The sequence below is a fragment of the Sinohyriopsis cumingii genome, chromosome 1 (assembly GCF_028554795.1).
Source record: "Sinohyriopsis cumingii isolate HCF-2022 chromosome 1, ASM2855479v2, whole genome shotgun sequence".
NCBI lineage: Eukaryota > Metazoa > Mollusca > Bivalvia > Unionida > Unionidae > Sinohyriopsis > Sinohyriopsis cumingii.
In genome coordinates, this window is record NC_142961.1 from 115,653,780 (window position 1) to 115,678,917 (window position 25,138).

General features: G+C 34.2%; 1 protein-coding gene across 3 annotated transcripts in view; it reads left to right on the forward strand.

Annotated features, from left to right (window-relative positions):
- The window catches only part of LOC149807706 (uncharacterized), a 106,211-nt gene that overhangs the window by 58,622 nt on the left and 22,451 nt on the right, over window positions 1-25,138 (forward strand). For 2 of the 3 annotated variants that reach the window (XM_089969544.1, XM_089969550.1), the window contains exons 19-29: window positions 1,723-1,889; window positions 3,907-4,016; window positions 5,304-5,362; window positions 6,074-6,204; window positions 10,085-10,188; window positions 11,688-11,746; window positions 14,455-14,609; window positions 15,867-15,916; window positions 17,568-17,641; window positions 21,494-21,627; window positions 23,447-24,046. In XM_089969544.1, the coding sequence (XP_089825670.1) occupies window positions 1,723-1,889; window positions 3,907-4,016; window positions 5,304-5,362; window positions 6,074-6,204; window positions 10,085-10,188; window positions 11,688-11,746; window positions 14,455-14,609; window positions 15,867-15,916; window positions 17,568-17,641; window positions 21,494-21,627; window positions 23,447-24,046 (1,643 nt within the window). The remainder of the gene's footprint in view (window positions 1-1,722; window positions 1,890-3,906; window positions 4,017-5,303; window positions 5,363-6,073; window positions 6,205-10,084; window positions 10,189-11,687; window positions 11,747-14,454; window positions 14,610-15,866; window positions 15,917-17,567; window positions 17,642-21,493; window positions 21,628-23,446; window positions 24,047-25,138) is intronic. The other variant, XM_089969554.1, reaches the window with a different exon arrangement.

Genomic DNA, 25,138 nt, shown 5'->3' on the forward strand with positions numbered 1-25,138 from the left:
ACAAAATGAATAGTCAAGGTCAAACTTTTTTCTGGAAAAAGTATCATCTTAAGTGAATAAATTTACATTACAATAGCATGTAATGAAAAATATTTAAAAAATGTAAAATTGACAAACAAACAATTGAAATATATATTAGATCAGATATAATTAAATCAAATATACATAACAGATGGCTTTTTCATCCACTGTATCATCTGTTTGTGCAGTTTTGTTACAACTAGCCCTAAACTAACGAAAGGATTACCAACAAACATTACCAGCACATTTATCTCACAGTCACTCACAAATGGATGGTCATATTGACAGGGCATTTCATATTTTCTCCTGATATCTAGTCGTTCCTAAATGAAAAAGTGAGATAAAGAATAGACCAGAGGAACAAATATAAAAAAATTATACAAAATATTCAATGTTCCTATAAACCGCTCCAGTGGCCTAGTGGTTAGAGAGTCCACCTCGGATGCAGGAGGTCATGGGTTCGATCCCCAGCTGAGTCATGCCAAAGACTTACAAAAATGGTACTAACAGCTGCCTCGCTTGGCGCTCAGCATTATGAGGTTAGTGTTTGGACTAGTCGGCCTAGTGTCAAAATAATGTGACTGGGTGGGACATCATGCTACCGGCATGATGCCCCAGTGCTAGACATAACTATAAACTGTCACACTGCAGACGTCATAGCAATATAACTGAAAAATTGTTAAAGCTATGTTAAAAATCCAAATCACACACACACATAATGTTCCTATAAATGGCACCAATCCACTTTGTGTTCATTTATTACAGGGGCCCTGGTTGGCCAAGTGTTCTAAGGCACTTGCCTTTGCTACAGACCATCACCATCTCGCCTCTCCATGTGGGCTTGAGTTGCAACTTGGCCAGCTTAGGTATGCAAAAGCTTGCCAGTAGCTTCCTGTGGGTCAGTGGTTAATAAGGGGTTCTTGAGTTTTTCCTCCTCCAGATATACTGGCTGCCATGTATAACCTGTCATGTGCTGAAAAATAGCTTTAAATCAACATAACCAAACAAACTATTTCAAAAGCTTGGACTAGCTGATGATTTAGGTGGTGGAATTTTTAAAAAATGTTTCATTTTCTTTAATATCATAGGATTTTTAACATGTTTAATGTAGATTACTCTTCATTTGCTCAGGTTACTTGTCCATTTGGACAACAGTTTTGCATGGACCCCTTCGGTGGCCTAGTGGTTAAAGCGTGTGCCTCTGATGCTGGAGGTCATGGGTTTGATCTCAGGTCGAGTCATACCAAAGACTTGCAAAAATAGTACTAACAGCTGCCTCGCTTGGCACTCAGCATTAAGAAGTTAGTGTTAGGACTGGTCGGCCTGGTGTTAGGATAATGTGACTGGGTGGGACATGATGCTACATGTCTGTGGCATGATGCCCCAGTGCTAGACATCACTATAAACTGTCACATTGCAGTCATCATAGTGATATGACTGAAACATTGTTAAAGCTACATTAAAAATCCAAATGACACACACACGCACACACTCTTAAGGCGTTATCAGGTATACATTAGGAGTTGTCACATGGACAGCTACTTCGTATTTTTTCAACCATTACAGAACACTACCAGTATCAGAGCAGCAGGCTGAACTGATTTAAAAGAGATTATTTCACAAAATTTAAAACTCCCTGCTCATTCATGACCAGATTTCACAGATGCCACACTGTATATGAATATTTTTCTCCAATTACAGGTTTGTATTTGTGAGATTCCAGGACAGGGATTCAGCTCTCAAAGCACTTCAGATGTTCAGAAATGAACTATACGTTCAAGTTGCAGTTGAGAGTAGTAAAAAACCTGTAGAGGATTATCATAGAGCTGTTCCGAAAGCAGATGACGGAGTAACATCTTCCAAGAAGGGTATTTAACCAAATTATAATTTAGGAGGGGGTCACCAACTGCTTCAGATTATACTAAATGTGTTCAAAGTTAAAATACACTCGCATTTGAAAAAGCTAGACATAATAAAATGCTCTTATGTATGCTCCAACGAATTGGGGCAAAGTTGAACTTTACAGATTAATTAAGCTGTGTAACCCTGATAGCTAGTGCATTATGTGATGGCATATAGTTGTGTATGCTGTTAATTGTTAGGTGCATGCTAGGTACAGGCAGATATGGGATTTGGACAAACAGTTCGCAGGTGTAATATCTATAGTTTATTAATGTGCTAATTTCTCATTCTGAGACTATTTCTAAAGAGCCCTTTATATGGCGCTTGTACTTTTTACCTCTGTGAAATGTCACAGGCAGTGATATCAGTTTCTATAAATAGCCTTTCAGACAAGGTGAACCGTTGTAATGGTTTCATTGTTCTTTTCCGTGTTGTTGTTCTTGTGATTGTTCTTACTGAAAACCATGTACCAGGCATTAAATTTATTAATCAGAATATGGATGTGCATTCCAATATTTAGTTACTGTGAGGGTTAAGCCTGCAGACTGTATAAAACATATAATCAGTTTTTGATGAATCTTTCTAGAACAGTATAATACACAAATTGCTTGCATTTTATCACCAATTGATATACCCTGAATATTTTAAAATGAAACTTCCAAGGGAACTTCCAGCCCACCCACCCCCATTAAATAATGTTGATGAAGTAATCTTAGATGTGGTTAACATTTTACATAGAGATGGGGTGTATGTAGTTAAATGACTGTTTCTTATATTTTGTTTAGTGCATAAAATTACACTGCTTATTTTGTGTGATATGCATGTATAATCTAGAAATGTTATATAGATATTTCATATATTTAAAAACAATGCATCAATGTTTGTTTTGGGGTTTTATTTGTTTGTTTTGTTGGTATTATGCATTAGTAATTTTATTAACCTTTTCTGCTTTAAATGTGTTAATCGGTAACAAAATTAAGAAAAGAGGAGAGAAAATTTGTGCTTATTTCAATGTCTGTTTTACAAACAAATGACAGTTTAGAACATATAAGAATGCATTATGTTCGTTAGAGTTATGATATTGAAAAGAGTAGTACAGGTTGATTATATTTATACTATGTGAATAATACATTTCCTTAATTAAAAGATATATACAATTACAGTTTGTCAGGAGGTACAATTTTATGCATGTATTGATGGAAACAACAGCACAAAAACTGCTATCCCTAATGATGACAGCCACCCTTAAAATGCTACACATTTTACACACAAACACTAACTGAAAAGGAAACAAAGTAGACATAAATAAGTATTTTTGGTTTCAACACATTCATTTGGGGCACATACACACACATTCCTTTAGTATGAACCTAGGAGAGTTTTACTATACGAAATTTGGAAAACAATACAAACGGATGACAAAGAAATGTATAAAATTATTACCGTACACATGCATATATTATAGTGTAATATATGAAAACATTACATATTGAGGGAAGTGCAAATAAAAACAACTTTATTTTTGCTTATATGTCACGAATTACTACGTGTTACTAAGCGTCTCTTGGCACTTTGTCCAAAAATAATATGGCAGTAGCCAGACACAGTGATGTTATGGTCTATTTTTAGTACAAGGTAGATTTAAGTATAAGTGCCATTAGAATGCAGTCTGAACAATCTTGTCTTTACCACAGTTCACAAGTTTTTATAACTGAAACTTAGTTTCACTTTAGTGGCATAATGGCATCATGTTTTACAAACTTGTTTTTGTAGTTAAAAAGTTAGTTTGAGAATTTGTCTCATGACTTTTGAAAATGTATTGTCTTGAGTTCAGTTTTATTTATATATTTATTTCTGTACAAATTTACAGACTTGGGTGAAGTAATTTGCCTTATTTTTTTCTTTTTCAGTCATTTTCAGCAGTTATTTTTCATATTAAATAATTTTTTATATTTTTAATCATTCATTTTCATTCATTTTCAGACCAGGGCAGTCAGAGGAGTGTGTCAGAACAAGAATTGTGGCCAAACTCCAAGGGCTTGTTTTGTGTCATGTTTACAAATAGACCTACTAATAAACTCAATACAGAAGAGGTATGCAGAAATATTTAAAAGAAATCTACTGGTCAAAGACCAGTTCTTGTGTGTACCAGTTGTCACCTTAAAACTAATATGTTGCTAAATCTTGTGAACGGAAGCAAATTTGTCCTTAATATGCAATCCTTTGAATGATTTTGTGAGACTCTTTCAGAGTTATGCATAAAAAATTAAAATTTGCATCAGTTTTGCAGTGACCACAGATGATATGCAGCAAGAACTGATACTCAACGATTAGTGCTACATAATCCATTTTAATCTGTCTATATAACCCACATTTTGTTTACAACCACATTTTGTTGAGAATATCACCTTGGTTGAATTAAAAATTTTGCTTCATATGTTCATTGCATTTTCACATCCGTATACTGGAGTTGAATAATCAAATGAAGATGAGATCATATTAAAAATGTACTCTTATTCTTAGCCGTCTCCTTATAATATGTCTTGATATGGTCAGTGTTTTGAAATCTGAGGTACATATTTGTCATGCCGTATTTTTGTTGGTTGGTTAGTTTAATGTATTCTTTTAACATTCATGGGGTTTACCATGTCAAGGAAATGAGACCTGTATACCTTTCCTAAAGACACCCTGTCTCAGATCACATGGGCTGGCCTGAGCAGGTAGTGAACTGGCAGTGGATTACGAGTCCAATGCTATTCCACCTAGCATAATGCAGCTTACATTGTATTTTTTATAATGGAGGTTGGGATACAATCAAAATAAAAATCACATCTCCACTGTGCTATGTAGTAATCTGATGAACAGTAAGAGATTATGTTCTGTTGACCATGTAGTTCATCAGTCAAATCACAACTGTCACATTTTTGAAGGTGACGCGTAATTCAGAACATATTGTTACCAACGATACTCCCCCCCACACACACACACACAAGTTTGCAATGCTTTATCTGCTGGGCCACTAAGATTAAGTGGACAAAGAATTCCAAAAGTTACCAAGACATGAACATTATTGGTACCTGTCTGATCTCCACATATGATTGGAGATCAGATTGGGTTGGGATGTGTTTTTCTGGTTGCTATAGGGATTTCAGCATTAAGATTGTGTTAAGTTCTCCATCGAAGTTTTTGCATGTCAGATACAGTGGTGTTACATTATAGCATGATTCTGTTGGGAGACACCCTGTTCTGTGGGATCCTTGTTTTTGCATTAGAACCATGAAATTCGTTATCAAGAAGTTTTACTAATATGTACTGATGTATTTACAGTATGAATATGTACATTAGCCTATTGATCAAAGCAATTTTTTTTATCATATCAGCAGGTGAAAAAGAAGTTTTCATGGGCAGGCGAGGTAGTAGAGGTGAAAATGATTGCATCGTAAGTTAAAACCAAATTTTGTTTCTCTCCCTTTTCTTTATACTTGATTTTGATGAATATTGTATTTCTTGGCCATTATTTTCACATCAATTTTGTATGATAACTTTAGTTCAATGATAAACTATGTAGGTAGGTTGCCCTGTAAAATAGAAAAAGGACTAATAATTTAAGGGCTTAAATCCAAAGGTCAAGGTCACAGTGACTCACCAAAGCAACATTTTCTCTGTGTTTTAACTGGACTTTGGTTGCGAACATTTTCATCTGACTTTGCTAGAGGTTGCAATTTAGAAATCAAAGAAGGCTGTTGAATTTTGGGATGGTATAAGTCCGGATCACCATGACTCACTGATTTTTACAAGAGGGTTGCCTTTGATCATACAAAGAAACCATATTTATGGAATCCACAAGTTCATGATAAAAGGCTCTCTGATTCAAAAGTAAAACAGCTGCACTGTTTGCAGTACTTTTTTTTTAAAAAATTGTTTTCATAAACTATAAGCTTTTCAAATGATCTCTTGATCAGTCCTGCTAAAGTTAGATTTTGAAACTCGTTAGTGCCTATTAAACACAATACTTGTTTTATCAAACGAGAAAGGAGTGAAATATTCTGCATATATTTTGCCTAAGGAACAAAACTGCTTTGCACTTTCTTCCAAACCAAACTATGTTTCTTGGCTGGAATACACAATTTGAATTTTTTTTTTATTGTAGGTATGTATTTGTAAGGTTCAGGGAGAAGGCTTCAGCTCTCAGAGCGCTCCAGATGTTTAAAAACGATCTGGATGTACAAGTTGCAACCGAGAGCAAGAAGCCTAAGAATGCTGGCCAGAGAGCTAACGAAGGTAAAAGTCAGAATGGAATGATTGTTATGAAAGTGAACTTAAATGATTCATAAGATATAATTTTTTAATGATAAACATAAATCAGACCTACCAACCCTCACTATTTTGGCATGAATTTCACAAATCAAGATAGCAATTTACGGATTTATGCCGCATGAAGAAAAAAATCATGAATAAAATTATTTTTATCCCGTTAAGTGCGAGTCAGAATAGCAGCAGTGGTCACTCGTACCCATAACAGTCCTATATTGCTAGTTGTGGTGTTAGGTAGAATAGATTCAGTTACAGTTTGCTCTGTAGCAAGCATTGTAAAGTGTATAATCTATATTTAGAACAGAAGTTTTACAAATAAATAAATTGGCAATGTACCTACTCGTAGCAACAATTTTTTAAAAATAAACACCAAATGAAGACAGCTTTTTCGAGTGTAGGAATGTTTCTGATATTGAAAGATTAACATGTATCCTAATGAGCTCATATTTTTTCATGCATGCGCCAACACCTCTAATTGTTAATTGTTGGATGTTTCATCTTACAGATTAATACAATTTCATAATTAAGCTACAGAACAGTTAAAATGTTTTCATCTGCATGGAAAAAGTTATGTATTCCACAAAAAGTGAAATGTATATTGGAGTACAAAAAAAATTGGCCATCAAACATCGATGTACATTATGCTTTTTGTTCAGTAGTATGCTGTGAATTTTAGAATTTGAGAATGTGCACAGAGGCTTATATAGTTACTTACAATTTACCTGTCATACCTGTACTTTATAATATTATTATTATATACTGCATGTATCACAGATAAATTGTGAGCAACGATACAAGCCCCTGTGGCATGTGGCAGAACCATGTGAAAAAACACAACACTTGCAAAAAACAACAGATATTAGAAAAATGAAGCGCACTCGGCACATTTCAGCTTTGGAGTACTTTAAGCCACCTACTCAAGTTCAGCAAGCTGCAAATGCTGAAGCATTGTTTGTGAATTTTCTTGTTGAACATAACTTGCCTTTCTCAGTTGGAGGTCAGTAACAGGGACAATGAAAGTGTATGTCCCATTGTAAGGAAAAATAAGACAAACTTTAAAGCATCCTTAGGTGCTGAAAATTTGCAACAATTTTAGTCACCAAGATTAAACAGAAGGCAAAAAGCCTGAACTGTTTGAAAACAAATTTACCATAGCCCAATTGAGGACGTCTACCACTGCATCATATCATGACAAATAGGGCGAAATTTGTGTATATTAGTAATTTGACTGCAAATAAATTTGTACTTGTAATCAGTGTAAATAGTATGTTTTAGTTTTATTGCGTGATTTTCATATAATGCAGTACTGACCATCAAATTGGACAGAGCTATTGTTATGGTGTAATTTTTCACTTTGTTCAAAATTCACAAATTTTTATCCCTCTTTTTACTAATTGCGAGTCTGGAAGGTTGGCTGCTCTGCATGAATTAACACTTGACTTGCATTTTAAAAAAGGTTCAGTTATTCTTTGCACATTGAAGAGTTTCCAATATCAGAAAAATATTAGGATAAAATTGCCTTTATTAATCTGGTGATTGTGCAACGAAAGAAAGCGGGGCCCCGAGTGGCCGAGTGGTCTAAAGCGCTCGCCGTTACAGATCACTGCCATCTCACCTCTGTCTGCGTGAGTTCGAGTCCAGCCTCGGCTAACGTTGGTACGTGAGAAAGCCTGCCAGTAGCTTCTCGTGGGTCGGTGGTTCTTCCCTGGGTTTTCCAGGGTTCTTCCTCCACCAATTATACTGGCCGCCATGTATAGCCTATCTTGTGCTGAAAATGGCGTTAAACCCTACAACAACAACAACAACGAAAGAAAGCAGAATCATAAGTGTTATTTATAGGTATCACATGATACTAGACCAAATTTTTGCATATTTTGAGCGTTCACAATATTAATGATGTATTCAGACAAGCACCATAAAGATAATAAAGCAGTTTTAACTTTGATGATATTTACCCCAAGATCGGTCAAATTGCAAAGGAACAAAACTTTTAGCTCATCCGACGATAGACCGCTTTGTTGTTTTAATCATCTGCCACACTGCAGACATATTAGCAATATGACTCAAATTGTTAAAGCTACATTAATAATCCAGATCACACACACTCAACAGAGAATATGTTAATTGGTACATTATGTCTGTTACCCCTTAGCCAGCGTTATCGTGTTCAGTTGGGAATGTTCCAGCACATCGGGCTCATTTAATTATCACATTTTGATTTTAAGGTAAGTTATGACAAAATTACATTTTGCATGGGTTTATTTTAGCAGTAACTTGCCTTTTTTATGACATTACGGAACAATCCCAGCAACAAATTTCAGGATGTCATCCGCAACCCCCAAAAATGTCCCGTCTTGATGAAATGTAAAATGTAAAAGATTTCATTTCAGATAACATTTTTGCCTGAAATATTTGCAGACAATCTGTTAGTAAACCAAGCCCAATATTTATGTATCTACAAAAAACTAAGATCAAATGTAATTTCATATTGAATTACATTACTGGTTACATGATTGCATATGAAAACATACTGATTCATTAAAAAAAAGCTAAGCAAGCAAGACTACCTCTTGGATATCACCTGTGATATCATTTTTCTCCTTTATGAACATTTCTGTTTGCTCGCATTTGAGAAGAAGACTTAGTGGGCACTTTGGAATCCTATGTACAGTTAAATTATATCAGTTGGTTGTTACCCCTCTTCCTTTGCAGCCAATAAGGAAAAACAATCCAAGTTTGCGACATTGGCGAAGACCTATGCGATCCCAGAATAAACTTTTCATGCGGTTTTTTTTTTTTTTTTTCTTACTTTTAAGAAGAAAAAAATACTTTTTCGTGTACAAGAAAAATGCATATAAAATTTTAGGAGCCACGCCACGATCATCTTGTATTATTCATACGCGATCTCTTCCCCAAAATGATAAACAACTTTTTATGGTTTTTTTTGTACTTTTTAAGCTTTTTTTTTTTGTACACAAGAAAAATACATGTATGTGAAATTTCAGGAGTCATGCCATGGCCGCGTTATATATCCAAATTCGCGTTATAACAGAGCGCGCTATAGTGGGGTCACACTATATGTATGTATATATATATATATTTTGCCTGTAATGTTTGATGGATATACTGGCTAATGATGTCACAATGGTAACACAAAATGTGTATTTCAATTACCTTGTTAGACTTTTGATTACCATATTCTTAGTAGGAAGGACTAGGGAAGTAGATAGTAATGACCAAAATGGACTTGTGCAGCAAGAAATATTAATAATAATAATTGTGTGTGTGTGTGATCTGGATTTTTAACGTAGCTTTAACAATTTTTCAGTCCTATCGCAATGATGTCTGCAGTGTGACACTTTATAGTGATGTCTAGCACTGGGGCATCATGCCGCAGACATGTAGCATGATGTCCCATCCAGTCACATTATTCTGACACCAGGCCGACCAGTCCTAACACTAACCTCTTAATGCTGAGCACCAAGCGAGGCAGCTGTTAGTACCATTTTTGTAAGTCTTTGATATGACTTGACTGAGGATCGAACCCACAACCTCCCTCATCCGAAGTGGACGCTCTAACCACTAGGCCACCGGAGCAGCAATGATAATTGTAACAATAAATAAAGAACACGGTTATTTTTATTGGACTAATTTTTCAGTGGCCCTCGGTTATGCAGATATTTGCATGAATGCTTGGTTTGAAATTTCAACCTCTCCTGTTTAAGACAAGCTAAATTAAAAACATGTTATAGCTTTTGAATATTCCAGATCCATCTGCTTTTTCTTAGGATAGCTGTTCGGCAAGATGTCAATCAAAATTGCTATTTGCTTCAAATTCATTTTTCAGATCAGGGTGGTCAGAACGAGTTGGAAGAAATTTGGCCAAGTGCTCATGGTTTATATACCTTGTGTTTCCCAAAAGCATCCCAAAACAAGCTTAATACAGAGGAGGTATGTGTAAAAGATTAGTGGTTGGTGTAGTGTTAACTGTTTGTGAATTGTGTTTATATATATGCATCTTGTGTTCTATTTTTCATCATTATCTTTGACTTATGATTTGAGCCAGTTCCATTGTTTAAAAAAGATAATTGAAGTTTCATAAGAATAATATTCAAAGATGCAAGTGGTAATTCATTAATGAAATGAAGATGTGTATTTTTAACAGAAGTTATTGCAACATGAATAGTAGGTCACTATGCAACTTTTGATGATTTTATTGTTCATATGAAAAATACAACGAATCTTAAGTTCATGTATCTTTCATATAGCAACCATTTCTGTTTAAAGGCTGTGGCTCAACAATAAAAGGCAATAGGTTACCATTTTCTTCAGTCGGAATTTAACTTTAATAAAGTGAGGTTGCTGCTTTGTGAGGTCTTATTGGCTGTTAGGCATTACAAGCTGCCTGGTATAGTTATTGACAGGTGAAGCTTCACATGTTTTTGTTTATTAATTGTAGATGTAGTCTAAATTTCCTATTTTTATAAGAGGGACAATGTAGTTGTTGTTGTATGGTTTAATGCCATTTTTAGCACAAGATAGGCTGTACATGGCAGCCAGTATAATTGGTGGAGGAAGAACCCGGGGAAAACCCCAGGAAGAACCACCGACCCATGAGAAGCTACTGGCAGGCTTTCTCACATACCCATGCTGGCCGAGCCTGAGACTCAGACTCGTGCAGACAGAGTTGAGATGGCAGTGATACGTAATGGTGAGCGCTTTAGACCACTCGGCCACTCGGGGGCCCCATAAGAGGGACAAACAGATGCATTGTTAATGACACCTTGTCTGACATGGTTAGGTAACTGATTTCAGCTTACTCGTCTGGTAACCATCCATGACAAATTCTTTTTACCCCATTCCAGTGACTGACTGGTTTATCTCTTTCAAGTGACTGACCGTTTTATCCCCGTTATAGTGACTTTCCAGTTTACTCCTTCCTAGTGTCTGATGGGTTTGGAACCTCAGAGTTTAAAGATCTAATGCAGTAGTTCCCATTTATACATAATTTGCACAAATTTGATCCCTTGTGTACCAGTTTTCTTGGATTTGTTTGGTTGATACAAACCATGAATTAAAAGACACAAATGAATTACAGTCCACCAAGTTCCTCTTAAGTTCATGAATTGTAAGACCTAAACAATTTGCCAGCCATTGGGTCGCTCTTCCCAAGTGCATGAATTAAAAGACCCAAATTACAGTCCATCAAGTCCCTTTTCCCATGTCCATGAATTATGGACTACTGTAAATTTTGTTTTGTAAAATTAAATTTTTTTTACATAAAAAAAAAAACATTATTATGGAAATAGATATTCATATAAACATTGTAGACCTTAATCTGCATTTCCATTATGTGGCAGCAGCTTTAGGTATACAGTTGGGTACACATTTGGATTGGTAAAATATTGTCATTCTTTGGGGTTTAAAAAAAAATTTATATCACTTTTCAGCTTGTGAAAAAGAAGTTCTCATTGGCAGGAGAGGTTGCAGAGGTCAAATTCATCAAAGCGTAAGTAAAGATTAAAAAATGTCTTCTTTAATGCCTCACCACAAACGTGTTGTACTTTCCTTTATGTTTAAAAGGCACCTAATGGAGGCAGAAGCTGTGCTTGCTCATTGAGTGTGCCACAGCCTAAATTAGAGTCCATGGGGACACCATGACAACCATCTTGTATCTAGTTACCACTACTGTACCTGAATGTGGATGGTCATATCAACATCAGGTTTTCACTTTTTTAAAATTTCAGTGTGATGTCTACATGGTCATAAATGAAAATGGTGCAGATCTGAGATAAAATATGGCCACCTTAGCAGCCATCTTGAAAATCTTCTTGATGCTACTCATTATGAATATAAAGTCAAACCAGCATGGAGTTTTCTCCAGAAGAATTTTTTTGAGGTCGTCATTGGAATTAAATTGGTGTTGATTTGATATCCGGTATGGCTCCCATAGCAGCCATCTTGAAAATATTGCTACTCCTGCAAAATTCAAAACTTTAGATTTTTGCCTCAATAATAGCGATAACCAGTGTTATTGAATGAAACTTGTGCTGATCTGACCTCGAATATAGCTTCCACAATGAACATATTGAACATTTTGTTGCTAATTCGTCAGAATGGATGGACATATCAACATGGGTTTTTCTCTAGTCTTCCAATGGTATCTAGTTTGGCCATGCTGAAGATGGTACTGATCATAAATCCAGTTCAGAAAGTAGAGCATCAACCTCTTGGAGGGACTCTTGTGAGCTCTGCAGTTCATAGACTAAAAGAGCATATATGGATGACCTATTGTCCATCTTCCATCTTCTGGCACAGATTTGTTGTCACTTCTCCTTATCAACGTCTTCACAAAATGCATATTCATCACAAGGTCTGTTCAGTCCTGATTGAATATGGTGCTGCTCAGATATTTAGGATGTAAATCTAATCACTATTCCTGAACAGCTGGCCATAAGATTTTCCACTCGACTGATCGTATTTCACAATATATCTCAGGATCACCTGTTATTCAGTGTCCTTGTCCTCACTCTCCTAAATTACTTGGAGGATTGTCGTGAAATTTATACACATTGATACAACAGTCTAGTTAGATTATCATTAGATTGTCCTCGAGACAAATAGACTGATCTGGCATTCAATATGGCTATCATGGTAGGCATCTTGAAAATCATGTCACATTTCGAGTGTGGTTAGAGTATCCGCCTCGGATGCGGGATCGTGGGTTCGATCCCCAGCCGAGTCATACCAACAGCTTACCAAAATGGTACTAACAGCTGCCATGCTTGGCTCTCAGCATTAAGAGGTTAGTGTTAGGACTGGTCGGCCTGGTGTCAGGATAATGTGACTGGGTGGGACATCATGCTACATATCTGCGGCATGATGCCCCATTAAACTGCCACACTGCAGACATCATAGTGATATGACTGAACAATTGTTAAAGCTACGTTAAAAATCCATCACACACACACATTTCGAGCTTTTCTTCAGCAGAAGGCCAGTTTTGACTACATGATAAATTAGGATTTCAGTCACAAAGCATTAAAACTATTCAAGTTTCAGCATTTTAATATACAATATTAATAATAAGGATATAATGTGTCTGTGTAAGAATGATTGGAGAATTAAATTAATGGACTTTCCAGTCTAAATTATTTTGTTGTGAAATGGGTCCAAATAAATTGATGTAGTTCATGTAATCTTACTTAAAAATGACACATGTTGATTAATGTGGAATGTTAAGAATGTGCATAAAAAGAAAACTGAAAATATGATTAATTTATTTCTCAAGAAAGAAAGCAAACAGAGATGAATTGTAGAACACATGAAAATATGATTCCACTCAGTTGTGTTGCCAAATGTATTTATATAAGGCAATATAAAATCCAGGAAGACAAGAAATATTAAGTGTCAGAAATAAAGTTGCATATTCCACTTTCTTATATTCAAAAAATAACAAATACTTAAATCCAGATTTTAGAATATATATTTCTTCTTATTGCAAATAAAACTCACTGGAAATAAACACCTGATGAATGTTCCTGTAAGAATAATATAATAACTGCTCCGTACAGTATATATTTATTGATTAGCATAGTAATGTTGCTGCCATTTTAATACACTTCCAATGTAGAAGTTCATGTATAATGTATTATCGCTTGTCATTCAGTTCATATAGATTAAATAGCATAGCAGAATAATCTATATTGTATTTATACACTAGTATAGGATGCCTATATGGGATCAGTGTTAGAAAACTAAGGAATATATTGTATTCATTATTAACCTGTTTCATTATCTTCCTCGAATATGTAGTCTAAAAGAATATTTATTTCGTTGCACTCTACTGTATATTGTATCCCATGTAGTAAACATGCCACTTTTGTATCGAGTCGTAACAAGTCTTCAAGCTCACATCTACTCTGCTGGTTAAAATGAATCTGTGATACAATGGCACAATTCTGTGATATATATATATATATATATATATATATATATATATATATATATATCCATAGGATTCTCAGACATTAAGGATGATGAATAGAATCTATGTGGCTTTTGCTGTTTCTTTGTTTAAATGCCAACACCTACAAAAATAAATATTTTTCTAATCTACATGTTCTTTGATTAGGAAATATGCTATTCCATCACACTGCCAATAAAAATGTTTAATTACCAATTATTTATTATATAATCAGTACATTCTCAATGCAGGTATACATTTGTGCGATTCAAGAATAAGGCTTCGGCTCTTCAAGCACTCAAACTGTTTAAAAAGGCACTTAAAGTTCGTGTAGCTGATGAAAGCAAGGATAAGGATGCAAGCCACAAAGAAGGAAAGAAACCAGATGGATCAGCAGCTAAGAAAGGTAATTGTCTAAGACCAGACATCAATTGTAGACATTGAAGTCATATTTGGTACTTGGCTGGTTAAATGTATTATTATTTTTGTTCATGGTTTTTTGTTAGCACCAATGGTCAGGGACTAGAAGAGTTTATGGGATGTCTTTTTTTTTTTTTTTTGTTCATCATTCGTCTGTCATTGGCATAAGTTTATATCAGTACTCCACCCAAACTACTGAAACTTGAAACAAATATTTATCCGTTGATCTTGTTGGTCCTAAATGAAAATGGTGCCACTCTGACATCCATTATCACCACCACAGTAGCCATCTTGATAATCTTAACAAAACTATTCCAGAATGGATGGTCATTTCAGCATGGGATTTCCACTAAAAGACTACACATGATGTCTAGTTGGGGCTGAATGAAAATCGTGGTGATGTGTTTGGCCACCTTTACAGCCATCTTGAAGTTGTGTTGCTGCTCACCCTGAGCCGAAAGTTAAATTGCTATGGAGTTTTTAGCAGAAAATATTGCATTTTAAACTTTCAGTATTCTTGCCACTGTTGCCATCCTGAGAATTATTTCATTGCTATTCCTCCAAGATGGATAGTCATATCAGCATGGGGCTTTTAATAATAATAAAAAAATGTCCAAATCAATATGGTGCCACTCAGACATCCAATATAGCAACCACATTGGTCATTTGAAAATCTTGTCACGCCTCTTGAATGAATGATTGCATCAGCATGGGGTTTTCATTTAAAGACAGTATTTCTTGTAAACGAAAATGGTGCCAGTCTAATATGGTCACAACAAGGGCTAGCTGGAATATCTTGTTACCTCTTCTACGAGATGTCTGTTCATATTAACATTGTACTTTCACCAGAAGACTTCTTCTGAAAGGGTGCACATCTAATATCCAATACAGCCATCTTAAAAATCTTATTGAGAACATAATGTTGGGTTGGTCTTAAACTGATCTGACACTCTATATGACTGCCGTGGTGGCTGTCTTGAAAATCATGTTATCGCCATGTTTAAATGATGGTTGTTTTGAAAAGCGTTTTTATGTCTCATTCGTCGTAAATGAAACCTGTTTAGTGAACCCTCAGTAATGACCACAGTGGTGGCCGTCTTCAAAATACAAGTCAATCGACCAACTGCTGATATTATTTAGTAAATCTCCTTTTAATTTTTTGTACATTGGTGGGGCAAGAAACAATTTGGATTTTTTAAAATAATAAATTTACAATTGATTTAAATGTTCTGTATCATTTTAGAATCAAGGAATCAAGTGTACATAGGAAATGTTCCAACAGAAGCTACAAAGGTAAGTAACGAAAATTCAGACTTGTAAGGGAATGGAAAATGTTACGTTTCTGTAATGTGGTCAGAAGCACTAGGCAAGTAGTATAAAATGCAATTATAGCAGTCAGTTATAGCTTTTCATTCTGCATTTCAATTTTATTTAATAAAATCTTGTATCTCCAGTGCAGAATACCATATGTAGTTGCTTCTAAATTGAATCCTCAGATTTCACAAACCTAGATTGCCATTGCACAATGTACCATCTGTTGAGATTGTTATGAGTAATCAGTAGAGAAAAACATCCTGAGCTGATGGTACTTTATGCAATGACAGATCTGTGTTTGTTTGCAGATGGGCTCAACTTGTGTACTTATTCATGATACCAGATAAAGGTTTTTCATCCTTCATTTTGTTCCAAGCTTATTCCCACAGATTGCCTAAGTGGTTAGAGCATCTGCCTCAGATGCAAGAGGTCATGAGTTTGAACTCCAGCCGAGCCATACCCATGACTTGTAAAATTTGTACATGCAGCTGTCTCACTAGGTGCACAGCATTAAGAGGTTTATGTTAGGACTGGTCAGCATGGTGTCAGGGTAGTGTGACTAGGTGGCTACATGTGTGCAGCATGATGCCCCAGTGCTAGACATCAATAAATTGCCACACTGCAAACATTGTCTCATTATGACTGACAAATTTTGAAAGCTACATTAAAAATCCAAATCACACACATTCCCACAAAATTAAATTGTTGATGATTGATTGTCAAACAAACAAAATCTACAGTGGTAAATATTACAATCTATTTTTTTAAATGTAAAAAATAATAAAAACATTGAATGTATAAATTAACAAAAAAAATCACTTAGGACCATTAAACTGATACTTTCGGACTCTAATTATTCTGTTTGAACCCACGATCTCCCGCATCGATGGCAACTCTTTAACCACTAGGTCACCAGAGCGGTCGTGCTTGAAGTATTGTGTGAGGTATTTGGTGATTAATCATTTCCACTTCTGCACCTGACCACAATTTAGATAAAATATTCCCTGCATGAAGAAAATGCGCTATAGTTATTGCGATTGGACTACAGAATTAGATAGCTTTGACCTTTAATACCGGTACACTGAAAACCTTGCAATGACACTAAGTAAATGTCAAGCTCAATCAGATCATTTCTTGTGTAAAGTTTTGGTTCAGTTTTTGTGCATGATGACAAGTTCCAAACCTGGAACGAATAGCTATTATAATTTGACTGTAGAATCACCAAGCAATGGCCAAAAATATTCATGCAGTTCTACCATCCCTAAGACCCCTAGATAAGTTCAAGGTCATATGAAAGCGAAAACATAAGGTACATGTATTAGAAATGGGAGTTGGTGAGACATAATTTCTCAGAATTTCTCATTTAATAATGAGTTGTGCAGTAAGTATTCTTGTTGTTTGTTTATATATATATATATATATATATATATATATATATATATATATATATATATATATATATACTGGACATAAAATTTTGGGGCCACGCTAGTTAGCATATGCATTTTACACACAGCTTTTTCATTATATAACACTTTGGTACTTACAAGTTAATGGTATTCATTACATAATTTTGATTTTCCTGCATGAAAATTAAATGTGTAAAGGTTTTTTTGTACATGTTTTTCAGGAGGATTTGGAACAACTCTTGACTTCCTTTAAGCCTAAAAATGTCATGATAATAAAAAAAGATGACAAAAGAAAGTAAGTCATTTAACATTTTTTTAGAACAAGGTTTTCTTTCTTGTAATTTTTCCAAGTGAAAGATCATTGCAGGAATTACTTGACTAAAGCCAATGAAATTTAGTAAACATGCTGTTATTTTATGGCATGCATAATTAGCTTTATCCTCATACTGTGTTTGAGGAAATTTCCACAAGTTTCAGTTTTTTCGTTGACAGTTTTGGGAATATGCTATATATATACATGTAACTCTATTTTATGCTAGCTTTGAATTTTTCCCCATCTGTTCAGTTTGGCTTGTTTTGTTTTCCCAAAGTGCAAATTCCACTTGCTGATAATGTCACCCTTTAAAGACGTCGAAGACTTGCAAACTATTTTCAGAATTATAGAAGAGTCAAAGAGAAATTTGCTTTTTGCAGCCCTATACTTAATAGTTGAAACCCACAGTACACAACATTAATGGAAACTTCACTTTGCAGTGGGCAATATTTATTATGTTCAAATTATTCAAACTAAAATGCAGATGCAAGTATTTTATAATGAATGCCATCATGAAATGGATGAAACAAGTTCATGCCATATGTGTTTCTGGATCAGAGTAGTGGCATGGAAACTTAAAATGTTTGAATTGACAGTATCGTTTGCCTATTACCAATAGATTTCTCAGATTTGTTGTGTGTCAAGCAAACTTTTGTTTATATTTATTTTAAATCTATTATATAGTCAGTTTTATAAGCAAGTAAATACCATACTGCAGCACTGCATTATTTTTAAGATATTTTTATATTAAATGATCAGTGCTGTTGTTTTTTTTAAAATCCATAGTTTGTGAACATTCATAATTTAAAACCTTCAACACTTTAGAATCTTGTATATGATAATTTTTATCAAAGGTTTTATTTTAAGCTTTAATGATTATTAAACATAAGCAACACCAACATGTAAAATCTATTACCAGTTTCACTTTCTGGCTTCATCTGACCTCCTCTCCTTGGAAAATAAAAAAACTTATTAACAAAATGAGAAATCTAATTCTTCATTACAAGAATAAATAATATAATCAAAAACCTAACTGGAATATTCAACAGCAGGCTGATATCAAAAACCATTTCACAGAACATTCAAGAACAATAGGAATAAATATAAGTGAAATATGAATTTCACACAATGATCAACCAACAAAATAATAACATCGAATAGCAATCTGTCTCCATACACATCAAAACATCATCAATTAACTATTTCCACCAAGAAAACAAAAACCATCAAATACATTTCCAAACCAATAAATTAAATTACTTCACAGCATCAGGCACAAAGAAAATTTGTGTGCTAAAACCACAGAAATGGAGCAAAGCAAGATGCACGTTAATCCAGCAAAGATCTAAACACAGCACAGAGGAGCCTGTCGGAACTTTTACCTAAATCACAAACTGAAAAAGGAAAAGGCAATGCATTCCGATACAAAACAAAAACATAATGAGAAAGTAGAAGAAAGAACAGAAAAAAAAGGTTCAAAAAGGGAAAAAGATGATATTGTATTAGATATAAACAAAGATTAAAATTGAAAGAACAATGTCACAAGAAGAAGGGATTATTATTAAAAATGCTGACAAGGTTAGCACTGTAATAATGTAATAGGAGGATTACTTTAAAGAGATAGAAAGAAAATTAAACTATAATGTATATTATACAAAATTTTCTGATAACACTTTTTGAGAAATTAAAATAAATTGGTGTATTTATGAAATCTCTAGAAACAATTGCTTTATAAACATACATGCCAACCATTACGCTTTTGGCATAACCATTGTTTTTTTCCACCAAATTATGCCTTACACTAGCCTGTATATGGATTATGTTTTTTGGTACATCAACAAAATAAAATATAAAGCAATAAAAAAAATTGTCATTTTTATTATCATCTCTTTAATCGTTTGATATAAATTTGAGAATATTATTTAAAAATGTGTAAGAATAGCATAATAGTACAAGATGTAGATATTTCCTTATTTTCTATTTATAGCAAATGTATATAACACATTTCCAAGAAAACACTGGTTTCTTCGATCTGAAAATGTGCCTCGCAGAATTATTATATTGATAAGGTAGTTAGGTAACAGACCCATCTATACTTCTAAACAAAATAGTGCTCTATGTTAAACAAGACGGGCTCTACTTTGTGACTTGTGGATGTTATATGACTGAAAATGTTTGAGTAGATGGATCTTTTAAAACTTCAACAAAAAAAAACGTCAGCAGAATTTTTTTAAGAATAAACACCACTTTATAAACTTTTAAATGAATATGGAACTAATGTAATACAGCACGCGGATTGCGTACATCATGCTTCATTGCAGTGTAAGTTACACATGCAGATTAGTTGAAGTGAGTACAAAATATAAATTGTACATATTGTGCTTGTATTCTGGTTCTAATCCGCGTGGATTTTGCCCTTTGTGACAAAATATTTGACAAGCTGCAGAGCCAGGCTAGAAGCAAAAATAAGAATATTTGTCTTACAGTGTGCTGTAATTATGGCATGTAATATATAGATTACACTTTTTATGCCCCTATTACGCTTTCTTGCCACTTATATTAGCAATAATTGCACTTGTACCTCTTGGGAGTAGGGATGTTTTGCATATGTGATGAATTATACCTTACAGTCAGGTAAAAAGATATAGACAAATTATTTCTGATGATAATGTCTTTAAAACATCTTTGATAGAAATAAATCGGCATTGTTTAAACAGAAATTACCCAGTTGAGATAAATGCGCTTTTCGAAAGGGTTTCATCCCTTTTACTGCTTGATTTACTAAAATGTAAAATAAGTAACAAATATTGGTTTATTTTGCAGTTTTCTTGTATTAAATCCCTTCACAAAAGCAGGACTACACTTATAAAAAAATACAAGTCTCATGGTTTCCTTGCTAGTTCTAAATTGATAAAAAAAAATCATTTATGAAGGGTTCAGTAGCAGCAATAATAAAGAAGTATTTTAGATATGACACTAACTGTGAACATCTAATATTATTTATATGATAACATTAAAAAAAATTGACATGCAATATGTTCAACAAAAACGTATCAGCAAGTATTGAATTGCATGAACATAGATTTGTCATAAATAAATTTATAGATCCGTCTTATTTGGTCTTGCATTTCCACACACTTTAGCTTTCAAAATGTAGATTTTCATGTTCCAGTATATATTGTAAATACGGATATGGAACACTGGTTAGAAGTAATGTTGGAGTCACCATGTGAATACTGTCTATCCAAAAGGTCTAAATTCTTAGGTTATATATGAAATTCATTATTCATAATATTCACTAATTTCTTACTTCCATAGCGCTTTATATGTGATGAAAATTGCCTAACCTGGAAGTGAACTTCTATAATTTTATTGTCTGCATAAAACTGATAATGTAATATAAATACAACAGTATTGTACAGTTTAAACATTTATATTACTTACTGTATTCATTTTTGTTATATTATTAACAATATTTCAGTGATGTTATTTGTTATTTTATATTTAATTGTATGAATTATTACAATAATTAAAACTGTACAGTAATATTTCAAAGTGACACAATTAACATGAATGCTGAAATGGAATGTATTATATAGAGCATATATTTACATATTTGATTGACCATTTGGAGAATGGATGACACATCTAAAAAGTTCAACCTTTAGGATTATTTATATCTAAAAAAATCAAATTCTAGGATTATTTATAATCCTAATTATTTATCAATTCATAATACATATTAAAGTATACATATTTAAAGGGAAATAAAACTTCCTTTATCTATTCAAATATGCCTTTGTGTTCACATGTTACCTATATTCATTTTCACAGGTATGCCTTTGCAGAATTTGAAGATGAACGAACTGCCAGAGTGTGTATTGAGCATATGAATACATCTTTGTGGAAGGGACGTAACCTAATTTTCAGGTTTTCTGATAAGGCTCTCGTTGATAGCAACAGTAAAGGTATGACATGATACACAAGTGTTGTGACAAGAGAATCTACATTTTGATATATTGTGCATAAAAAATAAACCATCCAGAGGATGCTGTAGTTAATTCATGCAACACTGAATATTAACAGAAATAAAGTACTTTGAATGTATGATACAGCAACATTATGATGGTAGAACTTCCTTCATATACTGTCACTTTTCCACATTTACCCAATTTTGACATTTTCTGAAGGGAAATTATTTCTTATGTTGCAGCACGCATATTTACCTATAGTTGTGAAATATTTGTAGGTGATATGAGCGGTATTACATATTTATCACATCTAGGCCTACACAGATACTGTCCTATCACAGGATTCTTAAAATATTGTGAAATATTTGTATGAGCAGTATTACATATTTATCACATCTACACAGATACTGTCCTATCACAGGATTCTTACAGAAACAATCTTGAGTCGTATAACTTTAAAACCTAAGAAGGACTGGTTTGCAAATAACCTGTGGTACCTATTTGTTTTACCTAATGAGCAAGTTCTTACCAAAAAACTTGTACTATTTTTTGTCTATGGTCTTGATTGATCTGTATTTAGGTGGTCATAATGTTTGCATGCAAGTACTTTTATGATCATGATTTGGCATGATTGATGCAGAAACTTGAAAGAGCTGCTGCAATTGGTATATGGCAGATTGGTTCATAAAGGATGTTGTTTGAGAGTATGAAAGGTTAAAAAGGTTAAAAACTTGCTTCTTTGCACTGTACCTCATTTTTGTCTAATTAATGATGTTTAGATAAATGGATGCTGCATTAATTTGAACGTTATAGTTGATGCAAAATGTCAATCCTGCACTCTGTGATGGGAAGCATATTTTTAAATACAGTTTGGAAATCAAGTGGTATACAAAGCTGTATCATGTGTCAGAATGAAATTGACATTGGAGTAATGTCTGGAGATGCTTTACCTATTGAGGCAAGAGTGAAAAGCACAACAAAATGACAGTAGGGATGAATTTAGAACATTATTTTGCTCAAACAAAAAAGTTGAAAAAGAGGAATCAAAGTAAGACTGCTAACTCCCAAACTGATATAGATGAGAGAGATGACCACAACCCCCAAGCCTCCAGCACTTCAACAGCTGTCTTCACCTGGGCCTTGTTCCCTCCAAATAATTTAGAATTATTTTCTAAGAATAAAATATTTGAAAGAATTTTGGCATACACAACATAAAAAGAATTTCAAAGGGAAAATTATATAGAGCAGATCTGGAATGCATATTCTGTTGGATGTTTACCACACTTTATATTCAGTTGCCTTTCAACAAACAATTTGATTGCCATATTTTAGGTATCAACTTGTAATGGCTTTCGAATACAACAGTTGAAACAAACTGTAATGGTCATGAAACAAACTGTAATGGTCAGTTTAACCAATGAGTAGCATGTAGGAATATATTCACATCACCAGCAATGCGAGTTTATTATTCATAATATCAATGCCATCAAGTTCAAGATCATAGGTCTAGACATAAACCCTGCTGTGGTTATGAATATATTGGCTTAGACATAGTAAGAAAAATGTCAGAACTATGGTGTATATTTTTTTTTTTATAAGAATGTATTATGGTTAGAATATATAGCTGTAAAAGAAATAAAAAGAAGAAAAAAATTTCTTTGGAGTCCTTTTGATATGGGGGGATGAGAGTATAGCATCCAGCTGGTCTCTTTTTTTTTTAGTGACATTTTTACAAAAGATGCATAGGTATGATAAAGTGTGAAGCCTTGTTTTAATTGAAAAACTTAAATTGAGGTAAAATATTTTTTTATTTAAGGTCATGCTGCAGAAGATGGTGGTGGAAAATACTCTCCAGATTGGTCACAGCTTAGAATGGCTCATGGAGAAATGGAGACCAAGCAGTCACAGCTTAGAATGGCTCATGGAGAAATGGAGACCAAGCAGTCACAGCTTAGAATGGCTCATGGAGAAATGGAAACCAAGCAGTATAGCAACCTAATTCCACAGGAATCTGCTATTCCCATGAACAGGCCTGATTTAGGACAAATCCAAAACTTCATGATGCCAATTTCAGCAGAAACTATGAAGCCCATGATGATGTTCACTGCAGAAGGGGCACTGAGTCAGGCCCAAATGTTGGGGACCCAGCATCCAGTTGAAACTGTTAACCCCATGATGATGTACGGTACATTGCCACCAGAGTTCACTCATGCCCAAAATTTAGCACCCCCTCATCCAGTTATGATTGGGAATGCCATGGGAATGGAAGGAATGATGCTGGCTCCTCCAAGTGACCCAGCACAAGTTGGCATAGAATCAGAGAATGTGGAGGAGATTGTAGCAACAAGAAATGCACTTCTAGCTAAAATTCAGGAACTTGAAGTCAAACTGGTCATGGAAAAACAAATGATGGATGGTGTGTATAATAAAGATGATTACTTATTATTTGAAATTTCAAGCTGATTGACTTTCAGACATCTGACCTACATAAAATTCTCACATTCACACTGAATTAGACATTCTGACATCTGATTGTTCAATTATTTTTTGCAGACTGCACATTAGCAGACCTGCCACTTATCCCAATTTATTCAGGATTATCTCAAATTTTTGTTTAGAAATAAAAAAAATACTGATTTATTTGCCCAAAATCCCGATTTTTAATAATGCTGACAAATTTTTAAAAATACATTTTTATTTCCAATGAGTGTACAAAGAGAGCAAAAGTGATGCAGACATTCTGCGAGGAATAGCCACTGAATTTAGTCATTGTAAATATCAGCCCAGTTAAAATGATAAATAGATCAACACATTTTCCCAGGAACCTGATCAGTCAGAAATTGTAATTCCAAACCTCCACCCCACCCCCCACCCACCCCGGACTGAATTAATGAATTGTTAAGAAACTAAGTCCATTCTGTGACATGATGTCTAGACTTATTGGATTTGGTTCTAGGTCACATGTTTTGCAGAACCCTTCCATTGTGGGCTTGGCATTTCTACTTGTACATAAGCTAACCAGATATGAGAATTTTTAGTTGGTTCCAAGTGTAAATATGAGAGTTCATTGTACTCTTCAAACCAGGTTTGCAGGATTGTATAGTAGGTAGTAAATTTGTTTGTTAAGGTAGATAAACCTCTATATGAATTTCCTAACCCAATAATTTTTAGTTCTTTTGGTTATTAACCCAAAGAGTTTTATGAGCTGTCATCTCTTGGTCTGCCCATTAGCACAAGTTTGTTTTCCATACTATGTCTAAACTACATTGAGGATTGCTTTGAATCTTTGCATATGCATTCATTCATTCTGAGATGGAGTTGTTTCTAAATGAAAATGAGTCTGCTTTGACATCCAGTGTAAGCCACTAAAGCATCCATCTTGGATATCTTGTTAACATCAATCCTGAACAGAACGTTGTATCAGCTTTTCACATAGATTTTTTGATGTCTGGTTGGTTATATATGAAAATGGTACCAATCTGAGGTCCAGTTTGGCCATCTTAGCAGC